Source organism: Neomonachus schauinslandi, chromosome 5 (assembly GCF_002201575.2).
Source record: "Neomonachus schauinslandi chromosome 5, ASM220157v2, whole genome shotgun sequence".
In the NCBI taxonomy this organism is placed as follows: Eukaryota; Metazoa; Chordata; class Mammalia; order Carnivora; family Phocidae; genus Neomonachus; species Neomonachus schauinslandi.
Window position 1 is genome coordinate 39,128,963 of NC_058407.1, and position 19,644 is coordinate 39,148,606.

The window sequence follows — 19,644 nt, forward strand, 5'->3', positions numbered from 1 at the left end:
ATAGTGATGAAGGTGTTCACAAAGGCATGTTAATTTTAGGCCCGGAAAAGAGTAAAGAACACTGATAGTGATCAGTATGAAATCCTTCCCTGCAGTACTTTAAAGTGCCCAGAATGTAACTGAAATGAATTGATCAGTTGTTCCAACACATTTAAAAATGTGGTATGCGTCCATTTTGAAACTGGGTTAAATGGATAACTGATTATTTTACTTTATGTTAGAGTATACAGTATTATGCTTTTATGTAATAAAATTTATATTAGGTTCCTAAGCTTTATTAGGTGTTAATCCCCCTACCACATTCTTTTCTCCTTCCCTCCCTTCTTCCTTCTCCATGCTAACTGAATTTGTAATGTTGGCATCCCCCTACCCTCTTGATGGCCCCATTAACTTTGCTTTCCTTTTCTGAGTTAAAGATACTTAGCACATTTAGAGAGTAGACTTCGGACAATTAACATTTCATTTAAAGTCAGCCATTAAAAGCAACAACTTATGTCACTCCAGAATGATTAACTTGAGACCTCCTGCTTGCCAGTGTCAAGGCTTCATGATCCTGGAGTTTGGAAACTGAGAAAAGGGATGAAATTTTCTGCAATACATCTCTAATTTTAGCATCCTTGCTCCTGGGTAAGGTTCTCAAATTCATTCTTGCTGCATTGATTTTGTTTTAGAATATTTTTAATAGAAACACAAGAAGGATCTAACAAGTATTCTTAATTTACCAGCGAAGTTGCATCAATGTGAAAAAAATGCCCTCTGCCTGATGTTTTGCTTGATACTGAAATGTGAGAATGCATGTGGTTATACTTGAGTAATTTAAGAAATTCTCTTTAACATACTGTAGAGAAAAACAAGTCATGGAAAAATGAAGAAATGGGAAAATTGTTCTCTTCAAATTTTGGAGAGACAATTCTAGGAGAAAAGCGGCAAATGCCCTGCTTAGTCCATTTAGGTTGTTGTTATAACAAAAATAACACAGGCTAGAGGGCTTACAAACAACAGAAATTTGTTTTCATATTTCTGGAGGCAACAGGAAGACCCTGGCAGATTTGGTGTCCGGTGGGAGCCTAATTTCTGATTCATAGATGACTGTCTTTTTGCCAGTCCTCAAATGGCAGGAAAGGGTGCGGGGGCCCTCTGGGGCCTCTTCTGTCAGGGCACTAATCTCATTCATGAGGGCTCCACCCTCACGACTTAATCACCTTCCAAAGGCCGCACCTCCAAATACCATCCCACTGGAATTAGGTTTCAGCATATGACTTGTGAGCGAACACTAACATTCATTCTATAGCACCCTTATATACAAGTTAAATATTAAGTATAACACACGGTCTTCCTATGAATGTTCTGGGAGGAGAGGGCATCTTGCAAGAGAGTTGAGAGCCTAGATGGATTTGGGACCTCCAGGCTTTGGCTAGAATCCTCTGCTGCTACTTAGTAGTTGAATGGCCTTGGTGTCTAACTCTCCTTAACCTTCAATTCATCATCTGTGAACTGGGAGTGATATTAGCATCTACCTTCTAGGATTGTTGTAAGGAGTAAGTTAGGTAATGTACAGTGTCTGTGGGTTCCTGGGTGCGTACCCAGTAAGTGGTAGCTATTAGGACAGCGCATAAAGCTACCCTGCGTACAGTGCATACTACGGCACTCTCTGCAGGAGCAGTGCATAAAGCAGTTTCCAGTAAGCTCAGCACCTCGGGGAGGTCCCTCTGGGCAAAAGTGCATCTGTCCAAAGTATTACTTCTTCACTTGATTGAAAGTACACCTAAATGGCCTGAGGGAAGATGGAGTGGATGAAATCGCTGGCTTCCTTAGCCTCTCGGCACCTTTCTCCTTGTCAAGTGACACTCTTTCCTGAAAGAGAGGTGATTGGAAATGATGTGGGCAGACATGGGAAATGATTTATCATTCACAAAAACCCAGGTGATTCTTGATGTGGGAAACAAAGGCAGAAGAGAAATTGTTAAATTTCCTTACTACCTACAGCCCACTGACAAGTCCTTGAAACAGGCAGAGTGACATTCCCCTAGGGACTCAACTGCCTCGATGTTAATACTTTGCTAAGGGCAGAAGGCAATCTAACCAGACCCCCAGGACCCTGTAAGTCTACTTTAACATATAAAAATTCCTTTGGAAACTTCCTTTGTCTTTACCCCCCATGATCCATGTTGGCAGTCATCCCCCAAGCATATGGCCCACTGATACACATCTGAAGGGTCTCGTGACTCAGGTTTTATGAGATGGTAAGAAATGACCTTTTCCCAACAATAACTTCCCCCTCAAGGTCCTGGAAACCTTGTTTCCAAAATTCCTTAGAGACTTACGCTATCCCTAACCCTTTCCCAACTTGAAAGTGTATAATGGGCACTCTTCATGACCCGGTGCAACTCTTCCTGCCCATGGGTCCTGTCCCCATGCTTTAATAAAACTACCTTTTTGCACCAAAGAATTCTGAAGAATTCTTTCTTGGCCATAGGCTTCGAACCCTAACGTCTTTCCTACATCAATTCTCATGTAACTTGGCCACTGTATTAATGTCCTAGAGCTGCTGAAAGCAATTACCATAGACTGGGTGGCTTAAAACAACAGACACTTATTTTTCTGTGGCTAGAGATTCCAAAACCAAGGTGTTGGCAGGACCAGGCTCTCCCTGAAGGCTGTGGGAAAGAATCTGTTTTATGTCTTTCTTTTAGCTTCTGGTGTTGAGGGCAGTCTTGGTTGTTTCTTGCCGTGTAGACCCATCATTCCAATCTCTGCTTTTGTTGCCACTTGGCTTTCTCCCTGTGTGTCTCTGTTTCCACGTCTCTTCTTCTAAGGCCAGGAGTCATAGATGGTTAAGAGCTACTCTACTCCAGTGTATCATCTTCACTTGATTAGATCTGTAAAGATCTTATTTCCAAAATTGGTCACATTCATGGGTATCTGGAGTTAGGACTTGAACATATCTTTTTGTGGCGTACAGTTCAACCCCAGTAATATTACTATATACTTCTGCAATGAAAAATATATTTCTAATTTCTTAATGTGGATATATTATTTTTTTCCCTACCAACACCCCTTATTTTCTATTTAGTTATTTTCCTCTGTTTTTTAAAAACATAATTTTCATGTTTTGAAAAACATACTCAAAAGTTGCTGGTGTGAAAAAGTCCTCATTAAACAAATAATTTTTTCTGGAGTCTTTTCTCATAAGATTTTCTTACCATTCTTTCACAATCAATGCTAGGAAGAAACCAAACTCCTTGTAGAAATGTGATGCATATAATAGAGAATGGCCGCTGGGTATCAGTGTATAAACCTCAACTATTTGGCTGACATTGTTGTGGTTTAGGATTAAACTGGTTTTCAAAATCAGTAAACAGTGAGTTTCTCCTCTTAGTAGTTCATGGCTAAAACAGAGTTCTCATTACTGGGATTTTAAAAATAATGAACCTTTTTGTAATGAGATTCTGAGTATTTTTGAAAACTCATTTTACCCAGAGAGATGTCGGTTTCAGGAAAACTGGGAGCCTCACCTACAGTGTGTTTGAAACAGTTTTTGGAATGTGAGGTATGCTAAGAATCTAAACTTTAAGTCTTTTGGAGGGCTTTACTGATACAGAAAAATTCTTCTTTTTTTTTTTTTTAAAGGATATTCTTCACATTTTTGTTCATATGCGTATTCTAAAGGAGAGTGTCAGAAGCTTGTAACACATAATTATTTTAAAACATGAATATGCCAAACTTACACTTTCTAATAATCGTATCAAGTATAGTTCATAGTAGCTCACAGTAGCTCATAATTTCAACTCCTACATCTGGATTCATACTAAAAACAGAAACTGTACTTCTTAGTCAATTTCTTAAAGCAACAGTTTAGAATTGGAACAGCATCTCCAACTCAGAATCCAATGGTGTTTTCATAGATACTCTGAAACCTGTTGAAATGAGCTAAGTACCATTACCAAACAGAACCTTTAAAGGATTTGCTAGACAGAGAGGTATGAATAGCAAACTGCTTTAGCTTTCATGCTCTGTCACACTGCTCAGATACCAAAGAATCTTGCACTGTAACAGTTCACCATTGTAACCGCGCGGCTGTGAACGTGGCGGAAACAGGCTATATTAGTGGTTAGAATGAAATGCCACCAAAACGAAGAACAAAATGAGAATAAGAGTGATGCTTTCCAGGTCAAATCCACTTAATTTTGTAAAAAGAAAAAAAAATTAAATGTACATAGTACAAAATGACATTAGGGAAAAGAAAATCTCTACTGACTTCTCATGAAGTAAACATTCTTTTGCTCTTCGCCTTTCCAAATCTGTGGTAAATAGAATACTAAGATGGTTCCCGAAGCCTCTCCCTCTCCTCTCCTCCCCTCCCCGCGCCTGGCATACACCACCCTTTATAATCTCTCCTTGAGTGTGGGTGAGACCTGTGACATATTAGGTTACTTTATATGACAAGGGTGTAGGGATATAGTTAAGGTTCCAAATCAGTTAATTTTGAATCAAAAGGGAGATCATTCTGGGTGGATCAGGCTTAATCAGGTGAAAGCCCTTCAAGAGGAACCTGAATCCTTCCTGAGATGAGAGAGAGATGTTCTGTTGGCCTTGAAGCAACAAACAGCCATGCTATAAACTTGCCTTTGAAAAATGCACCTCCAGGAAGAGAGGGTCTCAATCCTACGATGGCAAGGAACTGAATTTCTCCTCAAAGTCTGAAGGACTTTGGAAGAGGGTGCTGAGTCCTCCAATTGACATGTTGACTGCAGTCTTATGAGACCCTGAGCAAATGTTCCAGTGAAATTATGCCTGATCCACATGGACTGGGAAATAAATGTGTATGGTTTTAAGTTATTATGTTGTATTATGTTGTGGTAACCTTTTATGCAGCACTAGAAAACTAATATCTCAACAAACCATTTTTTGGTATATATTTATAATAGAGCATAGTCTCAAATCAATTTAATAAGTAAGTATTTACTGTCTACTTTATAGGAACTATCTATCTATATATATATATATATGAGAATGTCCATCTCTGCCCCCAAAGAATTTAGACTAATCTGGAAGAATAAGGCAAACAGCTCTAACAAAAGCATAAAATTGGCAAGTGCTATAAGCATGAGACCTATGGGAAGGGAAGTCCAAGGGAGCCTCTGATCAAGGAAGCAGGAAAAATAGTCCAAATATGTTGGCATATGGTCTCAGCAGCACTTTATAGTCAAAGATTTTTTTTTTTATAGTCAAAGTCGTTTTTTAAAAAGATTTATGTATTTATTTGAGAGAGAGAGAGCATGAGTGGCACAGAGGGAGAAGGAGAGACTCGCCAGCAGCCTCTAAGCTGAGCGGGGAGCCCTATGGGGTGGGGGTGGGAGGGGCTCTATCTCCGGACTCTGAGATCATGACCTGAGCCAAAACTAAGAGCCAGATGCTTAACTGACTGCACCACCCAGGCGCCCCAAAGTACATTAGTCATTTGAGTGTATTATAGTTTCTAACATTCTGGCTGTCACTGGACTATCACCTACAGGCTCCCAAGTAACTTCTGTTACAAAAAACTGTGAGGGATTAGTGATAATACCAGGGTTGTGGATACATGGTGGTGTTTAGAGGTAGCCAGGAAAGAGTTAGCTCTGCCTATGGTAATGACAGTCTATTTCCTTTTCTCTTCATTCTATTCACTGCCTTAACACTTGCCCAGTTTCTCTTCATTCTGTCAAGTGCATGGGCTATCATTCTGTTTGTCCTTGCAGGAGAGAAGAGATCATACTCATTGCTTTCACTTTCTCACTTTGCTTTCTCACTTCCTAGCTTGTCACCTCACACCCTGCGAGCTGATTTCTGATTCCAGCTCCCTAATGAAACAAGGTTTTCCAAGGTCAACAAAGAGGTCTAAATCCACTGGCCTTAACTCAGGCATGATCTATCTGTAGCATTTGCCATGCCTGGATGCTTAAATCTCTAATTATTCTTTCTCATGGTCAAAAAAGAAAAAAAAAGTCAGATCATACTCTATTCCTGAAATCTCATACAGTCTTATGGTTTACAGAGTAAATTATGATGTATCTCATAAAGCCTTATGGTTTACAGAGAAAAGCATTAAGTGTTCTCAAAAATGGGGTCACATGCTTTATCTTCCAATCACATCATTCATTGTATCCTATAATCCAATTACACCAAGCAAACTGCTAATCATAAAACTGTGATGGTACTCACAACTCATATTGAACAACAGCTGTTGTTCAATATGGAAAGCCTTTCTGTCACTTCCTTGGTTATGCAAATCACCTCCTCTGGTTCAAGGCGCAATTGAAAGGCCACCGCTTTTTCTTTTTCTTTTTCTCTTTAAACTCCTTCTGTTATTCCCATAACCTTTCTCCCTCCTTTGTGCCTGGCTTACCTGTACCTACTTCATTATGCCCTGGACTAAAATATGTTTTGCTTAACATCTTTGAAATTCTTTACACACTCATAAAATTGGGATCATAGATATACACCCAAGAGGGTTGTTCCGAGGAATAATTGGTCAAACCATAATATACTGATGAGGGGCCTGTACTCAGAAATTACTGGTGGCCACAATGATGATGATATCTGCTCCTTGTCCCCCACTGGACTGAAAATAACACCAGGGCAGATTGCGTGCTTTAGTCATTTTTGTTTCTCCCAAACTTCAAGGAGTAGGTTTAATAAGTTTTTAATCAAATTGGCTACTGTTTCTCAGAAACTCTTTTTCCTTCACTTCTCTGACACTCTGAACTTCTGCTTTACCCACTCATCTATTTCTTCATTGGTTTCCTTGCTCAGCCATGAATTTTATATTTTAATAATTCACTTTCTCTTTTCTATCCTATGATACTTTCTTAATAACGGCAATTGCCCATTTTCACAACCTAAATTTATATGTGGTCAACTCCCAGACCTCCATTTCCAATGCTGATCTCTCTTTCACGTTCCCCTTCCCTAGAGGGCATGATCCTGCCACGGTCCCCAGCTTCCCTGGAACTATTACTTGCTTCTGCCTGGACACCCTCACATCCACTTGCAGTGCCTGGCATATCTGTGCCTTTCTTTCCACAGCAGTTGAGGCTTTCATTATCTGCAGTGTTCCTTCAATTACCTCCTTTCTGCCTTGTCCCTCTTTCCAGCCCTCCCCTTGCAATCTAGCCTACCCACACACTGCCGTCAGATTGATGTTGAAACAAAACTATAATTGTGTTACTTCTGTGTTTAAATATCTTGAATGGTTCCTGGCTCCTCTTTAACTATTAAATAAAGTCTAAACTCCTTAGCCTGATATTGATGGCCCTCTCCAAACGAATTCCAAATGTCTTTTCCAGTCTTGTTTTTGATGACTCTATACTCCCTGAGGTTTCAGCATGCGTCACATCTTACATTGTTACCGTTTCCATGCATGTCTTATCTCTCTTATTAGATTATAAGAATGGTAACTTAGGCTGTGTGGCATGCCACCACCAGCCATTCATCCATGCCCTCCACATTTGTTGATGGCCTGCTCTCTGTAAAGCATATAGCATGTAGCCTAGAGAAGGAAAGAATGGGTCAGACTAGGAGGCTGTCTTCTAAGAACTTAAATTCCAGGAAGGAATATAAGGTAGGAGCATACTACTACTACTACTTGGTAGAAGATAAACATATTAAAAGAATAATAGGGCTGTTTAGTAAGAGCATTACAGGAATGCTGGTATTTTAATTGAGCCTTCATCCTTTAGGATATGAAGGCTTGGAGATGCAGACATGGGAGTAATGGCATAAAGGCAGGAAATGTAGGCATGTATCTGTGGAACAGTGAATAGTTCAATTAAGAGAAGTTGAAAGAAGGTTGGAAAGGTGGATTGGGGCTATACCACAGAGGGTCTTGGACTTGGATGACAAATGAGGGAGTTCAAAATTCACCAAAGGGGAATTACTAAAGGTACCTGAGCAAGAGACTTGCGTGTTAAGAGCAGGGCTTCAGGAAGAACCGCCTGGAAAGTTTATATATGATCAGATTGGCAAAATAGTGGAAAATTGTTGTGGGAAGAGCTCTTAGGAGGCTCTAAGGACTGTAATATGGGTGAGGATCCAAATAGAGCAGTGGCAGTGGGAATGGAAAAGAGAGAGGGACAGAGAATGAGGTAATAGGACTTAATAACAAGTTGGACAATGGGGAAAATGTGGCAAGAGTCAAAGGTGATGCTCAAGGTCTGAGTTTCAAGATAGAGGAATATATATGTGTATGTATCTGTTTTGCAGAGGGAAAAGGTGAGTTTAGATTGATATGTAATTTTAATCGCAAATGGCATATACAGCTGTACAGATCTAGCACTTCAAAAATGGAATTTATTGTTTTAATTTCCGTTTCCCTAATGATTAAAAATGTTGAATATCTTTACATGAATTTATCAGTCACATATATCTTCTTCCATTGAGCGTCTGTTCATATCCTTTGCTCATTTCTGTATTGGTTTGTAAGAGGTTTTTTCTTTTCCAAATATATTTTGGAAGCATCTTCTTTATTAAATAGATGTATTAGGGATATTGTCTCCCAGTTTGTGACTTACCTTTTTATTAATGGTACATTTCAACAAGCGAAAATCTTTATTTTTGAAGAAGTTGATTTTTATCAACTTTTTCTTTTATAGTTAATACTTTTGGTGTCCTTTTAAGAAAACCTTTGCCAGATAGAGGAAGTGGGGAGATACTGGCCAAAGGGTAGAAACTTAAAGGATGTGGAGCAATTGGAGCTGCCCTACATCACTGGTGAGATGTTAATAAAACAACCGCTGTAGAAAAAATAGTTTGACACTGTTAGAGCTGAAGCCTACTTAATGTATAATAGCAAAAACTCGTCTCTACTGATTAGGCCCTGGAAGGCAGCCAGGTAAATTGCATTAGAGCCCCAGTAAAAAATACGGAGAAGAAAGGTAGGTGGATGCAGCAGCTGCAGAAAGGGGAGGTGACAGGGCACAGTTCCAATTAGTGTGGGCAGAAGACACCTGCAAGGCCATTTTGAGGCACCACTTCAAATGATCGCCACAGTTATGACGTTACTGGCACCAAGAGTAGCTGAAAAACTAAACTGCAGTGTTTTGTGTAGGTTTCACCTAATAAGGTGAAACCGAGGAATTCACCCAAGCAAACCTTACAAAAGTACCCATTGCTGGGAAAGGTGCTGAAATACAACACTTGCAGTTGTCTTTGAACTCACCACGAAAGCCCAAGAAACTGGGCTTGTTGTGTAGCAACAGGCATAAGAAAGGATTCGTCTTGTTTCTCGGGCATTCCAATACAACCTATTATTTTTTAAAACTAAAAGATGAAAGTCCCAGATCTCCACTTAAATAAAAATGCTTCTGGGGTGCCTGGGTGGCTCAGTCATTAAGCGTCTGCCTTCGGCTCAGGTCATGATCCCAGGGTCCTGGGATCAAGCCCCGCATCGGGCTCCCTGCTCGGCGGGAAGCCTGCTTCTCCCTCTCCCACTCCCCCTGCTTGTGTTCCCTCTCTCGCTATGTCTCTCTCTCTGTCAAATAAATGAAATCTTAAAAAAAAAAAAATGCTTCTGGGAAGAACCATTTACTCCGAGGACCAACATGGCACCTGCTTGTAGCTTAGCGCTGAATGAGACTGGGCTGCCCCCAGGCCAATGGGGAACATTTTTTTTTTTTTTAAGATTTATTTATTTATTTGACACAGAGAGATAGCTAGAGAGGGAACACAAGCAGGGAGAGAGGGAGAAGCAGGCTTCCCACAGAGCAGGGAGCACGACGCAGGGCTCGATCCCAGGACCCCAGGATCATGACCTGAGCCAAAGGCAGACGCTGAACGACTGAGCCACCCAGGTGTCCCAAGATCTACTTTCTTAGCAACTTTCAAATATACAATACAGTATTGACTATAGTCACTGCTGTATGTTATAGTCCCAGGACTTATTTATCTTATAACTGGAAGTTTGTACCTTTTGACCTCCTGCCTCCAATTTCACCCATCCCCCCCAACTCCCTGCTGCTGGCAGCCACCCATCTGCCTTCTGTATCTATGAGTGGAAGCCCTTTACTTGAGAATATGGTTATCTAGGATCTTTTGAGCTAGAGGAGAATCATTCTACCTACTGTGAACCAAGTGCTGGGGGTTGGAGACAGAAAGATGAAAAGACAGTATTCTGGTCTAGGGTAGATTGATGGGTATTAAGAGAAAACACAGATAAGTAAAACATAAAGTGACAATTACAAACATGTAAAGACTTATTACAGAAGGTGTATTGCTGGTTGACAGACGAGAAGGTGACAGGAAGACCTTTAAAACGGAGTGGAGTTCTGAAGGATAGCTGTTAATAGCCCAGTCGGACAAGCAGCGGCAAGCAAGACATTTCTGGCGGAGGAGAGAATTTGTACGAAGACCGGGAAGCATGGGACACTATGGATAATACATTCAGTAACTCTAAGCATGTCTATCCTGATGAAGCAAACTGTGTGAGGGTGAAGAGTTGGATATGAGGTTTGATAGGTCCAACATATGTGTGAACCATATCAAATCATCTCATAAAACGCTGTTGATGTCTTGCTAAGATGTTTGAATTTAGAGCTCTTCTGGCAGAAGAATTCTGAGTCTATAATGCCACTGTGACCTAGAAACAAGTTAAAATTATGTGCTTTGATTGAGTTCCTTAGCATGTCATATATAGCTTAGTACATAGCAGGTGCTACATAAATATGTATTGGAAGTTTGAACCTGGAATATTATATATATATATATAGATAGATAGTATTTATTTGTCAGAGAGAAAGAGAGAGAGCAGAAGCAGGGGGAGTGACAGGCAGAGGGAGAAGCAGGATCCCTGCTGAGCAGGGAGCCCAGTGCGGGACTCGATCCCAGGACCCTGGGATCATGACCTGAGCCGAAGGCAGATGCTTAACCGACTGAGCCACCCAGGCATCCCAATATTAATACCACACTACTCACACCTTCCCAGAGGTTATGTACTATTATTATCCTTATTTTTATGGAGAGGTTAAATGATTTGCCTAAGGTTATATACTAGTAATGACAGAACCACAATTTTGAATCCAGACAGACCAACTCCAAAATCACATTCTGGCCTTGAATCATAGCAAAAAAATGCTGTCCCACTTGGTTAGTTACTAATATTGGGTCAGAGTCCCTGAGTGATTTACATAGCATCCTGGACAAAGTAGTAACACTTGAGGGCTACTGAAGTGTACTAAAGAATTTAGGGAGTAATATTTACATGATTATACCAATATTTCTAATCATTGTAATGGTTTACTGATTTTATAGAATTGGATCCAAATCCTTCTGAAAAGGAAATTATTACCATAAAATTTACTTTCAAGGCAATGAGCAATATAACTCCAACAGTTAAGGTTTACTACACAGAGATCCTGGATTTTTCTAAGTTTCTATGGACAGGTCCACATTACTTTCAGTAAATGGAATATTTACTAAGGCAAATATATTTCTATTTATAGTCTACTACTGATGCCCTTCCCCGCCCCCCCCATGACTGCCTGCTTTTCTTTTTAACTTATATGTGTACAAAGAGCTCAAAAAAGAAAAAAAAAAAAGAGGGTTTAAGTGGATTTGAAATTCTGTCAGGACAGCAGTTTCATTCAAAGTGTTTGATGAGGAAAGCTTTAAATGGGCCAGTAGTTTCTTAATTTTTGTTTTAAACTTCCTAAGTTCACTTAAAAGGCAGGCTGGGGAGGCATGTAGTATCAGAAGATACCAAATTTAAATCCTTTATTATAGTATTCTCCTACCTGAAAATCAGAACAAAAAAATAAGGTCAAGGGCTAAAAATATACTAGTACATCATATATTTTCCTGCTGGTTTCTGCTTTTAAATTCTTTGTCTGATTTAATAGAAACTGGCACAAACCTGTCTGTCATGCCATAAAAGAGCTACAGGGTTGTTGAGAGTAAAGAGAAAGCCATGGTCTCTCAGCTTCTCTCTTTCTGCTGTTTTCTTAATACAGTTGCATTTGCAATCAGGCTTTCTCTTGTGAAAATGTAACCTGTATTTTGACATGCAACTGGTATGTGGTGAGGACTAGACATTTAAACCTATTTTAAAATATATTTGTATATTTGTAAAGTATTTCAGCAAGGTAATTCCTGAGTTATTTTTAATATGTGTCCAAAATACCCACTACCTTTATTTGTCCTCAGGTGTGTTTACTTGATGTCTTTGAAATGCTAATGGAATATAGCTAAATAAGGTTGAGAAACTTAGCTGAGATCTTAATTCACTTGGTGGCTTTATGTGCTCACCGTTACCATGCTTTGGAAATTTATAAAATCCCTCAACACTAGTTCATTTGAAAGGCATGAATTTCTCGGGGGGAATTTTTTGCATAATAGGCTTCCAAGAGGGAAACACAATTCAAGGACACATTTAAACAACTTTCCTGAAATATCACTAGCATATTCTTTTAATGTTTCCACATCGAATATAGGCTGTTGATGGAATCATTTTGCAGACTTGTTCTTTAAAAATTCATATTACACACAATGTCCCAATTTATAACAAATAGTTTATAATACTCTTCTTACTCTCCAAGTATAAATAATAATACAACATATGTATGTATATAATTTTTACAAATCAAGAAAATGTGGTAAGCATATATTTTCAGTATAAAAATCTTCAGGTATAACGACACTAGAAGACAATGAAATAATCAAATGCTTGCAACTGCAAAAAGGGATTTTGGATTTAGAGAAGACAATCAAGATTTTAAAAAATCAGGAGAAAATAAAAGGCCAGAGGTTGGGTAAACGTTAACAATAAAAGCTAGAATGTTCAGTTTATATTAGAACCATGCAAAAATACAGTGTAGCCATGTTTATATGTTAAATAGTTCTAGGCTTAGATAATTATAAACAGGGTTTTCTTTTAAATGCATGTCTTATGGAGATTTTGAAAATCGTGCAGAATGTGGGAATATTTTTCATTGTGTGAAACTGTCTCACATGTTGCAAGAGCTGTAAGCTCCTAGGCCCATGATCTTTAAATGCTAGTTGCCATTCCTCTTAACCATTTTATAGCACACTAAAAATGGCCCGATGAATGTTTAGAATATCTGGCTGGGGGCAGTGCCAACTCTACCAAGAACCAAACTGACTTCACACTAAAGGAGTGAGTTTTTACTAATGGTAGCTCTTAAATAGTTCTCTGTGTGTATTCACATACACACACAGGTATTTCCTACGTTTTGAACCAGAATTAAACTCAAAAAGATGATGAAACAAACTAAGATTTAATGAAAACTGTTTGAATGTAAGCACAAATTACTACATTGTGCTGTGATGAATCGCAGCCCTTATCTCTAAGTGTCCTTGTCCCAAATTGATTCCTTCAACATTGCATCGCTGAAGGCACTCAGTATTACAAAGGACTTGCTTTGCTCTGAAAATAACACTCATCAGTATTGTAACTTTTTCTTAGAGATATTTCAGTTTACTAGAAGCTAACAATGAATAATAACACTTCACATTTTAACCAATACTTTTCTGAAGTGTGAGGAAGAACTGAGTCAACAGATGATCACTGAAGCTGAGTCATAGAGTTCATCAATACAATGAAATAAAACCTAATGATTAGTACTTATGTAGTAATGCATTATTAACACGGCCATCTGAGTGAGTCCAAGAAACAAAATGCAAAAGCATAAAGTGAATGAGTATCCACTTTAAATCGAGATAATGCATTGAGAAACAGAATCAGTATGAAACTTGTGTTCCATGTATTCGGTCTTTGAAAACCTATCAAAAGACAAATATCAAGCAATAGCTCTGAACAGGCACACGAGACCCTAATAGTTTCAAGTCTTGGTGATGATAAGGAATGGTGGAGTTGATTTGCCGCCTTGGTGATATTCTGTTAAAGCAAATTTATAAATTGCAAGATTTTTCCTGACGCTCCCTTACCTACAGCTTGCACCATGTGTAGCTTCTTTGGACAAATCACTTACCTGACTAAGCCTGAGCTTTCTTATGTATAAAATGAGGATAATTGTTCTCACCTATGAGAGTTTTTAGAGGGCAGAATAGAGGTTGATTTTACAGAATGCACAGCACATACTTCCCCATTAAGTCCCCGATAAAGATAGGTGATCACTACAATAATTACTGTTATTCACATGCCATGGATTCCTGTCTGTTCCTAAGGATTCTCCTCATTTGATCTTGAAGTGGTCTTCTGGCATTAACATCACGTTCATGACATTAACATAAAGCAATGACAGGATCCACGACAATGACATTCTGTCCGTTCTGCAGTCAGATGAGGGAAAACAAAGTTACTGGACTGCATTTTTCATCACTGATTGGCTTGTGCCATAGTTAACCACTTATAAATCACTACTGTGTGTTGAGTTTCACTGGTGTTGCTGGGAGGGATAACACCGCTTTCCCTACTACTTTTCCAGGCCACTGCTTTCAAAAGGTGTTTCTCTCAGCCAGGGGTCTTTGTTGCTGTTGATGGGAGAGTATCTTGGGAGGGTGAGTAAGGAAGACACTTTGAACTCACCACAGCAGCTTGATTTGCTTTATCCACATTATAAATTGAGGCTTCTATAATATTTCATTTGGAAGAAATGGTTCCTGTCTCTGAGGAATTTACATTTCAGTGAGGAAGATAGGCCCCAAACAAAACCAGATAATCTAGATAAAGATTTTCATGAAGGGCTTTGGAAGGTTGGAGGAAGACTCAAATAATTCTGCCTTGGGAAATGAGGAAACTTCTCATTCAAGTGATAACATCTGAACTGGTTCTTGGATGATGAAAGAATGTGTCCGTGTTAATGGCAGAAGGGAGTCCGGGAAGAGAGAAAAGCGTGAGAGAAAACGTTGGAACGTGAGTGCTGGCCGGGTTGGAGAGGTTTTTCATGAGCAGAATTAACAGGACTGAAATGAATTGCAGGTATAGGATTGAAGGTGAAATAGATGGTAGTGAGATCTCTCATTTGAAAGACTAGGTGAATGAGATCACCCAAGGATGTTGGAAAGAAAAAAAAAAAGCCCCAAATGGAACAGGGTTAAAAATGTAATCCTGGATCCTCTACCACTTGAGGGGAGGAAGGACAATGAAAGAGGAGGACCAGTCAATGAAAGAGTGTAGGGGTGAGTGGAGAAGGAAGAGGAGAAAAAGCAGAGTCCTGGAAATCAAGAGTTTCAGATGATGGTGGCTGATAGTGATAATGATACCGAAATATCTGACTGAATGAAGGTGGATCATAACCTTCATAACTGCATCAGGAAGTGCCTGGGGACTTAATGTGAACACAACTTTAATGGGACATGCAGGATGGAAATCAGGGAGGAAGGAGTCGAGTCGTTAATGGGAATTGAAGAAATAGGTATCAGGAGCAAGGTTATGTTTTTCAGTAAATTTTGGGGTAGATAGGAAGGAAGAAGATACAGTGGTAGTTTGACAGAGAGGTAAGGTAAGGAGAAGAAAATTTTAGTGTAGGAAGGAAGAAAATGGAACATTTCCTGAGCACTTACTGTGTGCTGAATTTTTACTAGGCACTTTCAGATAGGAGAACCTTGAGCATATGTGTGGGCCAAAAGGAATGAAGGAGTGAGAAAGTGAAATTATAGAAGTTATTAAAGAACGAAAAAGGGAAATTGGAGGTGCTAATGGGGAAAGGAAACCCCATGAGGGGATTCACCTTTGTTAGATCAGGCATCATTGGAATGGGTTTAGAGAGTGGGATGTGCTTATACTGGGCTGCAAAGTTTCTGGTATTTTTATAATTTGGGTTTCTGTCTGACCTGAATAGAGGGCTTTTCTAAAATGGAAATAGATTTGTTAAAATGACAGCTTGAGTGTAATACTAGCTAACATTTATAGAATGCTTACTCTGTGCCAGATACTCTGTGCAGCCCTTTATATGCATTGCTCCCTTTACCCAACAACCCTGTGGTGGAGATATTATCTTTGTCCCTATTTTATACAGGAAGAAACTGATACACAGAAAGATTAACAGAGCTGGTATATGGTAGAGCTTAGATTTGAACCCATGTAGTCAGTGTTCAGAGCTTGTGTTTTTAATCCCTCTGTGAAATGGTCTATCCAATAGTATTTCTGCACGAATTACACAATTACCCTTAGTCCACTCTTATTCCGGACTAAGGGACAGGTTCTGGCTATTTGGTTTTCTGCCATGCTCAAGGAAAGGTGCACTCTACTTCAAGAAGTTCATGAATATCAAAACCTTAATCACAGCTATTCGGATGACACGAGTTCACGCTTTACAAACCAACCAGGGCCCTAGTCATATTAAAATCAAAGTTGCAAAATAAAGAAACGTTCCGAAAAACCTTGTCTGTTTCATTTAGATAACAGTGTGCAGAATGAGTTGAAAGATAAAAATGCTCAGCATTTACCATTTCCTTTTCTTTCCTTTTTTAAGCCCCATGGTGTTAGGGATGATATCATCAGGCAATTTGGTTTGAATATGTTCCGTGCTGGACTGTGCAGATTACCCAACTAATGACATGCATACTCCTTGCCATTGTGACACCTCTCTTCTCACAAGTGGGAATTTCAAGTGACAGACTAGAGCTGTTTGCTATCAATTTTGCAAAAAACCCTCCACATCTGCTAGATAGCCAAGATTTAGTTCAGAGACTGAAATCAATTAATATTCTAATTTGTTACCCGTCATTAGCGTCATGTTATATTATGGCAAGTCAAGAGTGATAACCTTTATATAACATAGGCTCCTAAAGGAATTTAATTTGGGGGATATGCTTTATTTGTGTTTAGTGTTGCTCCTGGCACATACATCCCATTGGAAATTTCAGTTACACAGTAAAAATGGTGATGGATTAAAACGAAATATGTCTCCTCTAGATTATGGATCTTCCTGCTGAGAATGGTAATTACTGGCAACTATGCTGAGAGTCTCTCAGATGAACTTGAATTTGTTAAAAGTAGGCAGGTCAACAAATTGTTAGTCACTAAGGGACAAGAAATTGATTCCGTGTATTTTTTTTTTTCCCTGCTTGGTTTCTCAATGTCCTTATAGAATAGTTTTCTTATAAAACGTCCTGCTTTATCTTCTGCCCTTGCCTTTCTAGAGCCCATTTTCAACACAGTTGCTAGAGTGATCTTTAAAAAAACCTGAGTCAGATCATGGGACACCTCTGCTCAAAACTCTCCAAAGCCATTTTATTTCACTCATAGTAAAATCCAAGTTCCTTAGAGTAATGCCCAAGGCCTCACATGATAGGGCATGTGCTACAGTGTGAAGTTACCTTCCGCCAACCCTCTACCTCATTCATTCTACATAAGGCTTGTGGGGCTCCTTGCTGTTCCAAGCAGATTTTTGCCTAAGGGGCTTTGTCTGAAATTCCCAGGTTTTAAAACTTCCTCCTCCACCTACTCCAGGGTTCCTTACAAAAGAAACCAGCCCTGGTCATCCTAAAAAAATAATGTTTTACCCGCTATGCCCTTCCATATTCCATTTACTCTTCTTTAGTTCTCTTTTAAAAAAAAAAAAGTTTGTATTTAAATTCAATTAATTAACATATAATGTATTACTAGTTTCAGAGGTAGAGGTCTGTGATTCATCAGACTTATATAACACCCAGTGTTCATTATATCACGTGCCCTCCTTAATGTCCATCATGCAGTGACCCCATCCCCTGCCCCCCGCCCCTCCAGCAACCCTCAGTTTGTTTCCTATGATTAAGAATCTCTTATGGTTTGTCTCCCTCTCTGATTTCGTCTTTAGTTTCTCTTATATCATTTCTTACCACGTGACTTACTGTATATATTTGCATCTTTATTGATTTATTTCTTCTTTTCTCACTAGAATATAAACCTTGTGAGGCCCCAAACGTATTTTTCTTGCATCTGAAAAACTCTCTAGTTCATCCGAAGTGTCCAAATCTGAATAAACAGACCAACCTATGGTTTCAGATTTAAAGGCCACTGATAGAACCCAGTGCTGCGTTCATACACATACACTTCGGTACAGTGGTGGTTGTCCTGATGAGGACAAAGAAAAATTTAAAAACTGTGCAGAAGATTTTGAAATAATAAACGAAGGGAAATCAAACTTGCAATATCTGGAAAGTACACTTTAGCTATTGCTTAGGAATCATCCTTACAATGGAATAATTTCATGAATACAAATTTAAAATATATACGGCACAATCCATAAACATGAATATTCTAGAGAAAAGCAGACACTGAAAAAAAATACCTACCTGCATTAAACACAAGATACAATTTGTTTTTTATAAACTGGGCTTTGATGTATAAAGCATATTTAAAGATTTAAATTCCATTTCTAATTTTCCATTTTATTATTGAAATGCTACCATGCCAAGAATAAAAAAAATCAAATGTACGTTTATAGTATGTTAAGAGAACTGCTTTTCTCCCCCGTGGGTAAGGTCATTTTCAAGCATTTGTTTTTACCCTACCAACCAACCATATGTAGTTAGTACTCACGTGGAATTTTATGCAGCTCATTCATAAACTTCTCCTTCAGCTTAGAAAAGGCATCTTCCTTTCCTTCCCCGGGACCGGCCGGCTCTGTGGCGTTATGTGGGAGAACTGTTGCAACGGTAGTGACTGGCGGGGCGGCCAGCGCCTCGTGATGACTCTCGCTCACCATTTTAAGTTCAGGTGAATCTGAGAGGGGAGGGAAGCAAAATAAATAAATGAAGAAGAGAACAATTCAAAACGGCTTAACTGATCCCACATCAAAGGTACACCAGAGATGACACACATCAGAAGGTGCACCTGCTCACTGGGTAAATAGTCTATCATTAGCATATTACTTTATGTCGGTTCATAAAGTATTTATGGAACCACCATGGAGAGTCTTTCCCAGAAGGTAAGATCAGGCGTACTTACTGAAAACATTCTCCTAACAATAATAGGTGAGCTGTCAGATCTATTAGTTGTTTATACTGCCAATTATTTACTGTGCAGATTTAACTTCTAATCCATATATTACAGAACTGTGGATGAAACGTTTGCTGACAACATACATGCTCTATGCTCTCAACATTTGTATTTTATAAGAGGAAAGAAAGATAAAATATTCATATTGAAAATGTTGATGAATGATAGCATGCATTCAAAATATTAGTGACTTTTAAGATGGTTGTAAGCGATGCCATTACAACATTGATACTGTAAGGTGTCATGAGTGTCAAAGAGAAGTTAGTTCTTGAATCTCATTTACTGATGGTCCATTTTTCTCCCAATCATTTTTTTGTTTTTTTGACATTTACTGTGGACAATACTGTGATCAATAATTCACTTGTCTTGCTGGGTAAATGTTTGAAGCCACTGTAGATGTGGCGTGATTGACTGTATGTATCAAGGAACTGATGATGAAACATGTCTGTCAAATTATTTCAGTTTATTCAATTTGATTATATTATTGAATTCTATTAAATTAACTTATTCAACGATTTTAAGTGTTTGTTTACCTCCAAAGCGTTAAAAAAACAATCTATAAGGTAACCAATGAAAAAATCCTAGCCTTGAATTCAGAAGATCTCAGTTCTAGTCCTCTTCATAGCTAAATGAATTCTGACAAGGCATTTGACCTCTTCATTTATCTGCCTTCAGAAATACGAAGAATGAAATCTGCCCTGCTTAGATTT

The 19,644-nt window shown here is 38.9% G+C and overlaps 1 protein-coding gene across 2 annotated transcripts in view; it reads right to left on the reverse strand.

Annotated features, from left to right (window-relative positions):
• Window positions 1–18,641, reverse strand: part of SYT1 (synaptotagmin 1) — a 196,367-nt gene extending 177,726 nt beyond the window's left edge. For both annotated transcript variants that reach the window (XM_021678551.2, XM_021678550.2), the window contains exon 1: window positions 18,476–18,641. In XM_021678551.2, coding sequence (XP_021534226.1) covers window positions 18,476–18,641 — 166 coding nt within the window. The remainder of the gene's footprint in view (window positions 1–18,475) is intronic.
• Window positions 18,642–19,644: the final 1,003 nt, after the last annotated feature.